General features: G+C 38.6%; 1 protein-coding gene across 4 annotated transcripts in view; it reads left to right on the top strand.

Annotated features, from left to right (window-relative positions):
* Nucleotides 1–16,340, top strand: part of Bre1 (E3 ubiquitin-protein ligase Bre1) — a 212,842-nt gene that overhangs the window by 94,808 nt on the left and 101,694 nt on the right. For all 4 annotated transcript variants that reach the window (XM_067156629.2, XM_067156630.2, XM_067156626.2 and 1 more), the window contains exon 12: nt 6,692–6,845. In XM_067156629.2, coding sequence (XP_067012730.1) covers nt 6,692–6,845 — 154 coding nt within the window. The remainder of the gene's footprint in view (nt 1–6,691; nt 6,846–16,340) is intronic.

The raw sequence follows: 16,340 nt of genomic DNA, 5'->3' as shown, positions 1-16,340 counted from the left end.
TGTGAAATGACGAATGACCGAGCTCGATAGTTGCAGTTGCTTAAGTGCGGACAGTATTCAATATTTGGGAGATAGTGGGTTCGAACCCCACTGTCGGTAGCCCTGAAAATGGTTTTCCGTGGTTTCCTATTTTCACACCAGGCAAATGCTGCTGCTGTACCTGTACGGATGCTTCCTTCCCACTCCTAGCCCTTTCCTGTCCCATCATTGCCATAAGACCTATCTATGTCAGTGTGACGTAAAAGAAACTTGTAAAAAAAATAAAAGAAATGACGAACGCAGCATTTTATGAATTATGGTCTTATTTCGTCTGATATTTACATGTAGAGTTCAATTAGGACGTCTAAGAAGCAAGAAAAATCTGCAAGAACTCCTCCGAAAAGGAAGCAACATTACCTTCTCTATAAAGATCAGTTAAGTTGAAAGGATATTTCGTCATCAACCTAACTTAACCTAACCTTGTCTTGTCATGACTTGGGTACAGTTTACAGACTTACCCTTTGTATATTCTTATTGACTTACGGCATATGTACATGTAATATATTTTCTTGTGTGTATTATTACAGTATGGTTTCGATTCACTCTGACAAGTAATAGCAAATTTTAAGAATGGAGCTGAATTATTTACACCAGGCAAACGTTATGGTTAACTTATAGTAATGCATATATCAAAATAAAGGCAGAATGATATAACTAGGGCTCGGATGTTTAAGACCTGAAAATAGCTCAAATAAGCAAGCAAATATGACCTCAAAAGTGACTAAATATGATGTAAAAATTACAAAATATGACCTGAAAATCTTCTTTTTTATCCATTCCCTTTTCCAGATTCTCTCGGCAGGTAGGGTAGTGTACGAAGGCCCTCCACCTTACTCGATCTTTCCACCATTTCTCTTCTAGTACTTTATTGCTATCAACTCCTCTATTTGGAATACAGTCCACAACAGAGCTCCTCGCATCTCATTCTAGGCCGTCTCCTAGGCCTCTTTGCAGTCTTTGTATCCGTGAATGTTCTCTTTGGTATTCTTTCTCCTGGCATTCACATCATGTGTCCAAACCATTTTAGCTTTGCTGTATCAATATCTTTTTGAAGTTTACACACTCCCACACTTTTCCTTACTTCCTCATTTCGTATTCTTTGTCGTCTTGTCTTTCCCTGTATGCTCGTCAAGAACCTCATTTCAGCTACTTTTCATACTTCGGTTCCGCTTAGTCAACGTCCAGGCTGCTGAAGCATAGGTCAGTATAGGTTTATAATAGGACCAGTATAAAACCTTCTTGCACTTCATTGGCACATCTTTTGTTCCAGACACTGTCTCTCACACACTGGTAAAAACTTGCAGACTGCTGTATTCTTAAATCAATTTCTCCATCCAAATTTCCATCTTGTGACATCATGTTGCCCAAATATTTAAAAATTTTCACTACTTCAGGAGGTTCATTTTCTATTTTTATCACTCCCCCGGATTTTCTGTTACCTCTCGTCATGATCGAAGTCTGCTTTTCGCAGTGCTAAATCTTCATTCAAAAATTTATCTTGTCATTCCATAAATCAACTTGTGTCTGTACTTCCTCTTCGTTATCTCCCCAAACTACAGTGTCATCAGCAAAGAGCATAGACTTTACTTGCTTGCCCATCATCTTCTCTTTGATATTATGTAGAATTCTATCCATGATGATAATGAAGAGTAAGGGAGACAATACACTTCCCTGTCTTAAGCCTGAAAACGATTAATCTAAATATGGTCATTTTAAAGTAAGTTATACATCGAAACGACAATTCGTCTGATATATATTTGTTAACTAATTTTTTTATTCTTACTTTCATATTAATTTTCTGAATATACATGTTAAGCAGTTATTCACAGTCTATTGTCCTTGATTCACTTATCAAACATTTGTGATTACATACCTATAAAGTACTAAGTTTGCTAAGATTATCAGATCACACAATATTTTAAAAGTCAAAACATGTTTGCACCCTTCATTGGTGGTTTGAAATACGAGAAAACTAGAAATATATCTATTTAAAAAAAATATATTTTGGAACGTTTAAGCCCAAATTACGTTAATATTACTCAAATGCATTAAAGTTTAAATTGAGCACCACGAAACAAATTAAGTACATATCTTTAGATACATTATGGTTGGGCGGCAAGGCAAATAGTGCAAACTCACATAACTTTTTCATTCTTCTCCGCGGGTAGTTTTGAAGTTGATGTAGATGTTGATTTCCATAGGGAATCAGAAATAATTGTTCCGAATGAGTAAATTTATAATACCATATTATATTATTATATTATTGGTATTGAAGTGTATGACAAGATTCATCTTCAAAACATCAGGCGTGAAAGACATCCGATTATCACTTAACACATTCTTATAAGAAGAGAAGCTCTTTTCTACGTCGCAAGATGTTATTGGTGCATATTTAAATAATATTAAATCACTGCTGTCGAGTATGCACTCATCTTGAAATGTACTGGTACCTTCTCCTCTAAGAACATCATTTATTTTGCACATACAGTGAAAACTGTCACTTCGATTAAGCACGTTTTCAATACTTGCATTAATTTCTAAGCTAGCAGCTTATAAATGAGTAATTGTACTCGATATAATTCCAAAATTCGACTTCATATACTTTATATGCCAGACTTTCTGACAAACTGTTGGAAAACAATTCCTGCGCAATCTTGAGAGAAGAGGCAGAGTATTCCACTTTTATTAACTACAGATGTGATACGGAAAAGCGGTTTTGTGAATACTAGTTCTCATTAGGAATGTTGACTATGATTTTGCACAGCTACAGCTGTCGTCAAACCGCCAAAATATGACCGAAATATGACGTTTCTACGAAAATAGCTCAAAATATGACCTTATGACAAAAAGTAGCCAAAATATGCATTTATATGACAAATAATAATCTCTTAATTGTGACGATAATCATGTGATTTGCACCAAAATCCAGTCAGGCAAGAAAATAAGAGACAAAGAAAAAATATGACTTCTTAAATGTCTGAGCCCTAGATATAACATTAAATTAAGTGAGGTTGAGAGTGTGTGTGTATTTCCTTAATTCTTCATTAAGCTTGAAAACCAACTTAATTATGAATACAGTATTACCCCTCTTTTACACTTGTTAAGGGACCAAGGAAGGTGGTGTAAAAGGTGGGGGGGGGGGGACTGTAAATTGTGGGAGACAACTTTTACAGGTATATATAACAATGCTCTTGAAAAAGAGGTAAATGTTACACAAATGCATATTATTAATTTATAGAGTATTTCAGTCTCAATCGATTTACTGTATTTACCTCAAATGAGGGTCCATGTATGTTAATTACTGTACTGTATTAACTGTTGACTACACTGCCTTTGTAATTCCGCTCATCCTTTGCCCAGGAGAAGGTTACCGGTAGGTGGTTAAGAATTTGTGTAATATATTCTTTTAATATACAGTAGTTACTTTCTTAGAATGGCTATAGAATTCTCTAAGATGCAATATTTTCTCTGAATGAAACATTTTAATTGCTACTATTGTACCTGTATGTACAACATTAACACAAATTTATTCCAGATGGAAAACTACACAATCACTGCTTCCGACCGAAATAGTCCAGAATTGATCTCTGTTTTACACTTCTTATTTCTTATGACCTCTATTTGTTTTTCAAGCTTATAAAGGTTATGAACATTATTTTCACCCCCCTCTACAGATGACAGATACCTGCGTAAAACATCCTCTGCTGCACTTGCATCAGTACTGGTAGGCATCACTTCACTGTCTTCCTCTGCTTCATCACTGTCACTGTGGGAGACTCGGCTGCTGTTTGCTCAGCAACCAACTCCTCCACACTTCTTTCTTCTGCAGTGATCACAGAATCATCTACCCGAAGAAAATCTTCAGTAGTGCAGTATGACTGCAACATTCTCCATACATCAGGTAGCAGGCCTTCTTCTCCTTCTGGCAGGTGAGATTCGGGATGTTTCTTAAAAAATCCTGCTATCAAGAAACAATTTGAGATGGCAGTCTGCTTCACGGGTTTCCAAGACTTCGCAATTAAGTGAAGCGCATCCAGGATTGAAACTTTAAATGATGATGGATCCTTTCCAGCATTCATAAGGAATAAAATTTGCTGCACCAGGTTCTTCCTATAAAGTGACTTAAAGGCGTGAATAACCCCTAAATCCATAGGTTGTAGCTTGCTTGTGCAGTTAGCAGGTAGAAATTCTAACTGCACATTCCTCAAATTAACATCCATGGGATGTGCTGGACAGCGGTCGATGAAAAGAAGGATCTTCCTATTTTGCGCACCCATTTTTGAGCCCAGAGCAATTAACTGCTGTCGGAAAAGATCTGAAGTCATCCAAGCTTTATGGTTGGCATCGTAGGCAGTAGATAATGATCGCACATTCTTGAAGCAACAAGGCTTTTTAGATTTCCCTATCACATCGGGGTGGAGCTTCTCAGAGCCATCAGCATTGACTCCCAACATCACTGTGAGCCTCATCTTGCTATGTTTCCCACTATGGCATTTATCTCCTTTGAATGCCAAAGTCTTGTTGGGCAACACACTGAAAAACAGTCCAGTTTCATCTAGGTTAAAAATGTTCCTGGGTTCGTAATCCTTGGTCAGCTCCTGCAATGTTCTATCGATCCATTCTTCCACAGTTTCATCACTAACTGCATTAGATTCCCCATAAACAGTTTTGTAGGTTATATATTTTCTTAAATCGGTCGATCCAGCCATTGGATGCGCTGAAATTTTCAACGCCATGATTGTTTGCCACTTTAAGCGCCTTTTCCCTTAAGAGCACACCATCAATTGGAATGTCTGCGGCTCTTGAAGTTTCAAACCAACTTTTAACAATTTTTTCTATTTTCTCGTATTTGCTGTATGGTGCATACTTCCTTTTCCTGGAGTTTGGTCCGCATTCTGAAGCACTTGATGTAATGCTTCCTCTGTTTCTCACAATATTGTATTCAGTGTGGATACAGGAAGTTGCAATTCGCAGGCCAATGAAACACATGTTCTGTGGTACGAATCAACCTTTTCTAATATTTGAACTTCCTCATCCATAGTGAAAGTTTTTCTTTCCTTTTTTTTTTCTTTCCATTATTAGCAGGAAAACAATAAAGTGATAACAAAGAAGGATTAACAGATACACACGACAGGAAAGGAAGGTCGCGACAATTCACTGTGACCGATTGACTCGCGTAACAAGAACAAAAAACGCAACAAATAACAAAAGTAAATGTGACGAATCAGCGACAATAACTTTAACAACTCCAACAACAAACGCAAGTGTAAAACAATAACCGTGAAATAAAGAACTCGGGCAAGACAAACACTGAATCACTTGAGTGGCTTATACTGTACTTAGCAATAACGCAAACACCTGATATCTTCTTCTTCTTCTTCTTTTTTGCAGTTTTGTTGGGCTGTTCATTTTGCCATCACCCAGATACTGTATGTGCGGTATTATACATGTTTTTGATTTCTATTGGGTGTTTGTTTACTTGCATTCAAAAGTCATAGGATTATGGTGGAAAGTTTGTGTGTGTGTGAAATTTAGAGAGTTAATTCAACTCTTTGTCGGATTTGAAAATAAGGTTTAGAACGTTATGGAAAACACCTGATATCAAAGAATGCACTGCGTTGGTTAAGCGGAAGTTCAATACTGAGAGTTCTAGGAGTTGTTATAGACCATGGTTATTTGATTTGATCGTCATGCCATGGTTACTCGAAATGTTTTAGGTTAGTTGCGACGCCATTTTACCGCAAATTTTTTCCTCTCGAATGGCCTGTGGTGGGAAGCATAAAATGTTGCAAATGTAAATTTGAGGATTTTAAAACATTGTGAGCATAGGAAATCTTAGAGACCAACAAAAAATGTTGTAAAAGATGGGAAAACGTAATACTGTATCTTGATTGATCTCATACTTGGGTAAGGGAGCCTCCATTATTGATACTTACATTGAGGTTAGTTTGTTGATGGTTGTGTCTTGTGATTTCAATATATAACTAGTCAAGTTGGCAGCAGTGATGAGCCATTGGAAGTTGATGGTTGTGTCTTGTGATTTCAATATATAACTAGTCAAGTTGGCAGCAGTGATGAGCCATTGGAAAGAAGAGAATAGAGCGGCCTTTTTGTGTATAGTCTTACATGACAACCTCTGCATCCTTCTCGGCCTTCAGTGATCTCTTTCTTTTTCCCAGCTTCATTAGGAAGGCAGAGATCAACTTCTTAGTCATGGTTTAGGAAGTGTAAGTTATGAAGGAAGGCAGATAAACACAGGAAAAGGCAATAGGCAAAAGACTTGGAACACAGGACGTGCACAAAAGGAACCCAATGAGTCTTATGAATAATGTAAAGGAACAAATGCATGATAAATCTGGATGTGTATAGAAAGACAAGAAAATGTAAGGGACACACGTTATTATGATAAACACAATGACTTCAGTTAGAATTGGAAAGGAAGAAACAAGTATCAAATGACAGGGCAGTGGGTTTGTCCTATTCTTGTTTCTCTCGCCCTGTATGTATGTATGACTTGACTGTGACTAAGTCAGTGTAAGAAAATTGTTATTGGATTTGAAATTCATTAATCTTTTGAGTAAGTGTATAATGTGTTTGCGACAGTTTGTAAAAGTTTTGTGTTTTAATTACGATGTGAAATCATTGTTTTCAGGAAAGCTGTAAATGATCAGAAGGAAATGAAACTTTTGCTGGACATGTACAAAGGAGTGAGTAAGGAGCAGAGAGATAAAGTCCAACTAATGGCAGCAGAGAAGAAGACGAGAGCTGAACTGGAGGATGTTCGACAACAGCTTAAGAAAATGCAGGTATGATAATCTTCAACATTCATTGATTCTTTGTAAAGGAAGATCTATTTAATATCATTAAAATTAAATCTAGAAATAAGGATGGAAACATATACAAAGATAAACACGATATAAGTAATAGAAAGGAACAAATCATTGACAAATCGAGTTTATAGGAAGACTAGCTACTGTGTACCCATAGTTGATGGGTTAGTTTTGTAACTGCTGCAGTGGTGCCATCCAGTGGCGATAAGTGGCAACAATAGGAAATGAAGCCCATTCACCTGACAACAGTCAGTCAGTGGAATATTATTGTTGATTAATTTTAGATGCTTAGAGCATTGTAGGCCATCACATTTTGTTTACTTCCGGCTCAGTGATATTAGAGTATTCGAGACCTAGGCTTAAAATAAAAGAAACATCCCAAAAACCATTCTCTTCCCCATTGTTCTATTTTCCTGCTCATTCCTTCATGTTTTTCTTATTTCAGCAGTTGTCTTCATTATCTTGCTGATCAGCAGGGACTAATGCCCATGAGTGTTCTTGCAGCTTATAAAAAAATCATAACCATCTTCTTCGCCGGTTAGTTTGTTACCGTAATGACTGAACAATATTTCCACATCAGGGATGCTCGTTGCTGGATTTGGCAGTAACAAATCTAAAGATGTGAAAATCTTCATGATAATATCTAATACAGTAGAAATGTATATGAAAGAGATTCAAAGTTGGATTTCTAGTAATAGATGGGGGTTTATTAAATAAATGAATAAATAAATTGTCTGTCCCCATTGAGGGTGACCATTTAGATTCAGAATAAAATCAGATTACAATTTCAGTAGAATTTACAAACTTCGTAAAGTGGAAATTTATAATTGTTAATGTTAAGGTGAGATGGCAGTCCTGGTCTAGAGATCCAAGAATAGTGGCTGAGAGGACTTGTCCTGTTGACGACGTGTCACCTTGTAATTTTCAGCCCTTTGGCCTGAGCAGCGGTCGTTTGGTAGGCGTAGGCCCATCGAGGATATTGCACCGTGATATTAGGTTTGGAAATAAAAAGGGATATAATCCACTGTTCATAGAGTTGTGCTAATTCTTCACTGGTTGCCTTTTTCATCTGTCAGAAGCGTGCACTTTATGGTATGTTGTTGCATGCTCCTTGCAAATGTACTTTCGTTGTTTGTGCACGTAGCACTAATCTATGTACTCTGCGACCAGGTAAAGAAATTGCATCTGCCAGGTGCACCACTGGCTTTGTGTGATGATGTTTGCCTGTCAGGGATGGCAGCAAGCAGCTGCACGTACACTTTGTTACTGAGAGAGGCTTTCAACTGTAGTTCTAAAATTTGAACGTTGGGCATTAGGAAACAACGTACAGACTGTGAGATATAATTCTTACGACAAGACGTTAGGGAAGAAACGTAAAAAACTTGAAATTAATGGAAAGAAAAAACAATCACATTCTGTGACTGTGTTGTTGCAGTACGGCAATGTACACACACACACACACCCACACCCACCCCTCTACCTGCCTACCTTTGATACCAAAAGCATTCTCTAATTGAAAGTGACTGGCCTGAGGTGCAGGAAAAGATAGACGACATGGTGATTACCCCTGTAGCCTATTAAGCTCATGAAAAGCAAAGTACAAATATACTGTGCGCAACTAATTAAGACTTTTCCGTGAAGATTTTTATTATTGTATTCCTGAGGACCACCATTAGTAAATTGTGCTTGCTAAAAGATAGATGTATGAGCAAGATATGAGGGGATACTAAGTAAAGGAATATATCTGATGAAATAAAACAGTAGATAGAGATGAAAGTATTGCAAAGATCAATAACAGACATGGAATGTGCTAATATAAAACCACAATAAGAATAAATACTACAAATAGTAAAGAAACAAATAAAAGATTGTCAATCTTGAATCTTAAAATAACACATGAACATGATGTGAACCATGAAGTCCAGTTACTGCACAGGTTAAAATGTCCATGCATGTAAAGACACCACTTCACAGGATTCACATACTTTTTAGTCATTAATTTAATGTGTCCCTACCCGTATTTCCAATGATTTTGTGTTCATGTTTGTGGGTTACTGTAGTCACGTTCTAATTCGTGAGCCATGGGCAACGGCTGAGTGGCCTAGTAAGTGGTCCTGAGAGTCGGGATACCAGTTGCTATGGAATGGGAGTGGGCATCTTGGACATATTCTGAGTCGTGGCCCTCCTTGTGCTCAGGCGGCTAGGACTATACAATTCACCGGTGGTCCATAACCCGTTAGAGGAGAAATCCTCACTTGAACTATGTGCAAGTAGGGTAGCATCCTGGTTCATGAATTTACCGAGCCCACTCCCATTTGACAGGCGAGGGACTCCTTGGAAACAACTTGGCAAACAAAATGGAATTCGATGGGGAGCTATCAATATTAATGGGGCTTATGGAAGAAAGAAGGTAGAACTGGCTGAGTCAGCAAAGAGGATGCATCTGGATGTGCTAGGAGTAAGTGATATTCGGGTAAGGGGAGATAACGAGGAAGAGATAGGAGATTATAAAATGTACTTGACGGGTGTTAGAAAGGGAAGGGCAGAGTCTGGGGTAGGGTTCTTTATCAGGAATACCATTGCACGCAACATAGTTTCTGAATATTGAATTTTCACGACCGCATTGTAATCGAAACAGACTTTCAACGTATTAGGTCGTGTTACGTACATGTAGTACGTGTTGAAGAGATGTTAAGTACAGAACAACCGACGCGAAATCGGGAGGTTGTGGGTTCGGATCCCACTGGTTTCCGGCTGGCCATTTTTGTTCTGTACTTAACATCTCTTCAACACGTACTACATGTACGTAACACGACCTACAGACGTGGCCAAATTATTAGAATAAAGTTCGATTTCAGTCTAATGGTGCCTAAAATGGCTGAATATGCCCATAAGTAGATAAGTGGTGGATTAATTCTGATAGGCATAATGGTACTTGATATATTTTGTACCTCTGGGATACTTTTGCTCGACAACAGTTGGCAAGAATGAAGAACAAATGAATGATGAAGTGCACATGTTGTTCAGCTGAGATTTCCCGCCTTGTGACTACTGCCGAGTGTTCATAGCTTTTGTGTTTCTGTTGTTTTACACTGCAATTTAATCATTGTTTTTGTGTAATACAGTTCAACTAAAAGGTATTTTGAAGTATTCAAAGTGTGTTCTAACCCTGATGAGTCAGTGGTGTTCCATTATTGTGCGAGTGAAATATTTTGAGGTTATGGGGAAAAAGTGTGACCTTTCCCCAAGAAAAATTGGCACAGTAAGGACCTTACTTGCTGAAAAGATTTACACACAACAAGAAATAGCCCAGAAATTAGGTATTTCACAAACTTCAGTGAATAGAATTAAAAAAACATGAAAATGGTGGACAAATATTCGCTCAGGACTGAGCAGGCAAGTGTGGACGGAGCAAGATTTTGAGCCCTAGAAGCACGAGAAAACTTAAGAATCTTGTGATTAGTAATAGCAAACTTACAAGTACTGACCTGAGCAAGACAATGGAGCAGTGTGGGGTTAATATATCCCCCAGATCTGTAAGAAGGGAGTTATTCAACACCGGCTTGAAAGCAAAGAGACCACAAAAGAAGGCTAAGATTACACCTTCCATGGCTTCCCGGCGACTTCAATGGGCCAAGATTCATCAAAACTGGTCAGCGGATGAATAGAAGAAGGTATGTAGTATTTCAAAGGTTTTATAATCATTTTGTGAGCTAAAACCTGCTAATATATTCGATTTACTTTTATGATTACATGGAATACAAAAGTACCTGCCATTGTTTGCTACATTTTACAACACTGTAATGGACCATTTATTAGAGGAAGCTTTATTTCTTTCATCAGGTATGCTTCAGCGATGAAAGTATCTTCCCCATCGGAGAAGAGACCAGCCAGTATGTGAGGCGAAGAGAGGGAAAGGCGTTCAAGGTCGACTGTATACAGCAAACCGTGAAACATCCTACGGCAATTATGGTGTAGAGTGTCATGTCATGGCATGGTTGCCGAGAAATGTACATTGTTGAAGGGACAATGAAACACGAGCAGTACATAAAAGTGCTGAAAAACAAGCTGATACCGCAAATGGACCAATGGTATGGGAGAGAAGACTTCATCTTTATGCAGGATGGTGCCCCATGCCACAGAGCAAAAAAAGCCATGGATTTTTTTGAACAGAAGGGCATAGAGTTACTGGATTGGCCTGGAAATAGCCCAGATATTAACCCCATTGAAAATCTATGGGCTATTGTAAGAAGAAATTGAGAAAGACCACGGGATGAGCTCATTGCTAAGGTCCAAGAAATCTGGTTTAAGGACGATGACGTCAGAAATGCATGCCAAACACTGATTAATGGGATGCCAAGGCGAATCAAGGCCCTCATTCAGTCTAAAGGGTGGCATACAAAGTACTAAAACAACAATCTCCCTAATTTGTCAATGTAACAAAAATTTATGTCAATAAATTCTGAAAATCCAATTTTATTCTAATAATTTGGCCACGTCTGTAATACGTTGAAAGTCTGTTTCGATAACATAGTTTCTGTTAGGCATGTAAATTAGTGAATGATGTGGGTAGACTTGTCAGTTGGAGGAATTAGGACAAGAATTGTGTCTGTGTATTCACCATGTGAGGGTGCAGATGAGGATAAAGTTGACAAGTTTTATGAAGCATTGAGTGACATCGTGGTCAGGGTCAACAGCAAGGATAGAATAGTGCTAATGGGCGATTTCAATGCGAGAGTTGGGAATAGAACTGAAGGATACGAAAGGGTGATTGGTAAATGTGGGGAAGGTATGGAAGCTAATGGGAATGGGAAGCGTTTGCTGGACTTCTGTGCTAGTATGGGTTTAGCTGTTACGAATACATTCTTCAAGCATAAGGATATTCACCGCTACACATGGGAGGCTAGGGGTACCAGATCCATAATTGACTATATCTTAACAGACTTGGAATTCAGGAAATCTGTTAGGAATGTACGAGTTTTTTGCAGATTTTTCGATGATACAGACCACTATCTGATGTGTAGTGAACTAAGTATCTCTAGGCAAGAAGTCATGGGAAGATTTTGGTAATAACCTGGAAAGGCTAGGTCAAGCAGCAGGGAAACCTTTCTGGACAGTAATAAAGAATCTTAGGAAGGGAGGGAAAAAGGAAATGAACAGTGTTTTGAGTAATTCAGGTGAACTCATAATAGATCCCAGGGAATCACTGGAGAGGTGGAGGGAATATTATGAATATCTTCTCAATGTAAAAGGAATTAATCCTGGCGGTGTTACAAACAGCCAAGCTCATGGGGAGGAGGAAAATAACGTTGGTGAAATTATGCTTGAGGAAGTGGAAAGGATGGTAAAAAAACTCCATTGTCATAAGGCAGCAGGAATAGATGAAATTAGACCTGAAATGGTGAAGTATAGTGGGAAGGCAGGGATGAAATAGCTTCATAGAGTAGTAAAATTAGCGTGGAGTGTTGGTAAGGTACCTTCAGGTTGGACAAAAGCAATAATAGCACCTATCTATAAGCAAGGGAACAGGAAGGATTGCAACAACTATCGAGGTATCTCATTGATTAGTATACGTGGCAAAGTATTCACTGGCATCTTGGAAGGAAGGGTGCGATCAGTCGTTTAGAGGAAGTTGGATGAAAACCAGTGTGGTTTCAGACCACAGGGAGGCTGTCAGGATCAGATTTTCAGTATGCGCCAGGTAATTGAAAAATGCTACGAGAGGAATAGGCAGTTATGTTTATGTTTCGTAGATCTAGAGAAAACATATGACAGGGTACCGAGGGAAAAGATGTTCACTATACTGGAGGACTATGGAATTAAAGGTAGATTATTAAAATCAATCAAAGGCATTTATGTTGACAATTGGGCTTCAGTGAGAATTGATGGTAGAATGAGTTCTTGGTTCAGGGTACTTACAGGGGTTAGACAAGGCTGTAATCTTTCATCTTTGCTGTTCGTAGTTTACATGGATCATCTGTTGAAAGGTATAACATGGCAGGGAGGGATTCACTTATGTGGAAATATAGTAAGCAGTTTGGCCTATGCTGACGACTTGGTCTTAATGGCAGACTGTGCCGAAACTTGAAAATAAGTGCAATGAGAATGGTATGAAAATAGCCTCTCGAAGACTAAATTGATGTCAGTAGGTACGAAATCCAATAGAATTGAATGTCAGTTTGGTGACACAAAGCTAGAACAGGTCGATAATTTCAAGTATTTAGGTTGTATGTTCTCTCAGGATGGTAATATAGTAAGTGAGATTGAATCAAGGTGTAATAAAGCTAATGCAGTGAGCTTGCAGTTGCGATCAGCAGTATTCTGTAAGAAGGAAGTCAGCTCCCAGACGAAACTATCTTTACATCGGTCTGTTTTCAGACCATCTTTGCTTTACAGGAGTGAAAGCTGGGTGGACTCAGGATATCTTATTCATAAGTTAGAAGTAACCGACATGAAAGTAGCAAGAATGATTGCTGGTACAAACAGGTGGGAACAATGGCAGGAGGGTATTCAGAATGAGGAGATAAAGGCTAATTTAGGAATGAACTCCATGGATGAAGCTGTACGCATAAACCGGCTTCGGTGGTGGGGTCATGTGAGGCGAATGGAGGTTGATAGGTTACCTAGGAGAATAATGGACTCTGCTATGGAGGGTAAGAGAAGTAGAGGGAGACGAAGACAACGATGGTTAGACTCGGTTTCTAACGATTTAAAGATAAGAGGTATAGAACTGAATGAGGCCACAGCACTAGTTGCAAATCGAGGATTGTGGCGACGTTTAGTAAATTCTCAGAGGCTTGCAGACTGAACGCTGAAAGGCATAACAGTCTATAATGATTATGTATGTATGTATGTATGTTGTGTGTGACTGAAGATGTCCCATAAGAGGCGAAACATGTATCACCAATATAGTTTAATGTAGTCTTGTTAATAAAGACTATTATAGGATTGTAAAGGTGGAATTATAAATTTAAGTTTCACAAGTCCATAGGAACAATGCAATTTTATATTCAATTAAACGTAATTAGCAATTGGCAAAACCCGCATTTAGCATTAGGAATTTTTAAAATTCGCAAGTATTTATTTCTACTCGTTATGGTTATGGGACATTAAGAACGTATGAAAAAGACTGCATAAGCTTGTTTAGGGTGATTCAAGCCATACGATGAATATAGAGCGCGGACGCTTAGCGCTAAAGTGAAATGTCAGACTCGTACACATCTGACCGCGGCTGCTGCAGTGCAGTAGAAATAATAATATATTACGCCCTTCGAAAATTCCTATATTGATGTGTGCAATATCCTTTGGTTACAATAAGAACTCTTTCACTGATTCATCCGTTGTTACGGGCAAATTTGTGCCGCGTTAGTTTCTCCATTATCAATATTCATACTCTCGACCCAAGTGTTTATATAACGTGATCGATCATCTTCCGTATCGATTCCTTGCTACACGCACAAGTGAATTCGAAATTAGCCGACCGCGGCCGAAGACTAACGATCACACAATGTTCAAACACTCACGATGCTTTGCTTGCATGCACACAGTACGCAGCTGAGCTCTGTTAGAGTGTGTACATCTGTCGCAGCATTAGAGTATTGCATCAGTTTACGTAAGTTGGCGTCAGTTCATGTGTTGTGTATCGCGTGGATTATCCAGCTCTGTGTCAGTTTGCTCTAGTTCGTTGTTTTGGTGAAGTTGACTATGGCAGCGAAAAGAAATACTATCTGTCGCAGATGAAGTGGACTTTATTCGGGAAGTGGAGAGAAACGTAAATGTGCCCGTTAGTTGACAGCTCTGTTATAGATGGACTAAACCAATTGGAAATGGACATTTTGAACATAAAATCCAACAGTGCTAAAAAGCAGACTACCATCTTTGATTATTAATCAAATGAGATACTGACAGTTGTGTAAATATGTACTGTATAAGGCAAAATAGCTCAGTATATTGTCATTGGGTAAATGTTGTGGGTGTTATAATTTTGTAGTGTGCTGGGAATCTACAATCTTTGACTACTGTATTAGTGCTACAGAAATAGTTTTAATTGCAGTACAGTATGTAGGATAGGAATATCCTTGTTTTATTGTTATCATTGTGTAAATAATGTGTGTTGATGCAATTTGTCAATACAGGCAAAGGTTTCTGGAAAAAGTTTGCTTTCTACTGAAACCTCAATTTGAGGTTAACCCCCATTTAAGGTTAAAAAATTGCGGTCCCTAGAAAAACGCTAAATAGGGGTTCTACTGTATTAGCAGATGTGATTTCAGTAGGTTATAAATGTGTGTTTTGAATGATTCCTTTACTAGTCTGCCTAAATGATACCATTTCTCATCCTAAAAAGTCTATAACAGCAAGCATCATCATCCATTTTCCTCATCCTGCTTCCGCTGGGTTGGATTATGTATGGCACCTTACAGTCTTCCTCTGTTGAACTACCATTGTGCGGTCCTAGCTGTGTTCCAATCCAGGTTTCTACTTATTACCGTATTTACTTGTGTATTAGACCCCCCCCCCCCTTCCAGCGAATAGTTTCGTCCATACGGCCCATGCAATGAAAACGCGTTGAAGTCATGCGGTACATCCGTGTTCCATAGCATAGGCGTACTATAGCTCTGATGACATTGCACAAATAGGTGCATAGTTTCGTGTCAGACCCGCGCATTGTAAGCATGCATCAATCATGCTACATGTCTGTGTTTTGTAGTTAAGAATGTCTGCCAGCTTAATGGTTAGCACAATCGGCTGCCGTTCTCGGGGTCTGAGTTCGATTACTGGTACTGAACTGCCAGAGATTTACAAATGGCAGGAAGATTGATAAGCGGTAAAAATGGTACATGTAACTCCCCACCACTGACCCCGTGTCTATAAAGAGCCGCACCACCTTAGAGTGAGGAAACAAGTTTACTTCAGTTGAGAAATATTCACGGTTGTTGCTATTAATATAGCTGGCAAGATCATTAACAAAGTGATTGTTTAATATCTCGAAACTCGGGCCAGTATAGGTATTTTTTAGAGAGAAGTAAATTTAAAACATGACAAAAACTATCCAATCATTACGATTGTTTTACTCGCCAACATACCTAACTAATAATAATAAAAATAATAATAATAATAATAATAATAATAATCGTAATAATAATGATGATAATAATACTTTTATGTCCCCACATACTTTTAACGATGCGGTTAGGGGCGCGCGGCTGTGCGCTTGCATCTGGGAGATAGTGGGTTCGAATCCCACTGTCGGCAGCCTTGAAGATGGTTTTCCGTGGTTTCCTATTTTCACACCAGGCGAATGCTGGGGTTGTACCTTAAGGCCACGGCTGCTTCCTTCCCACTCCTAGGCCTTTCCTATCCCCTTGGCGCCATAAGACTTATCTGTGATGGTGCGACGTAAAGCCACTAGCAAAAAAAAAAAAAAAAACCTAAAAATTTTCAGACACGCCAAACTAAACATACTAGGGTATG

This window comes from Anabrus simplex, chromosome 12 (assembly GCF_040414725.1).
Source record: "Anabrus simplex isolate iqAnaSimp1 chromosome 12, ASM4041472v1, whole genome shotgun sequence".
NCBI lineage: Eukaryota > Metazoa > Arthropoda > Insecta > Orthoptera > Tettigoniidae > Anabrus > Anabrus simplex.
The sequence above is the reverse complement of the archived record's forward strand: the minus strand, read 5'-3'. Positions and strand labels throughout refer to the sequence as shown.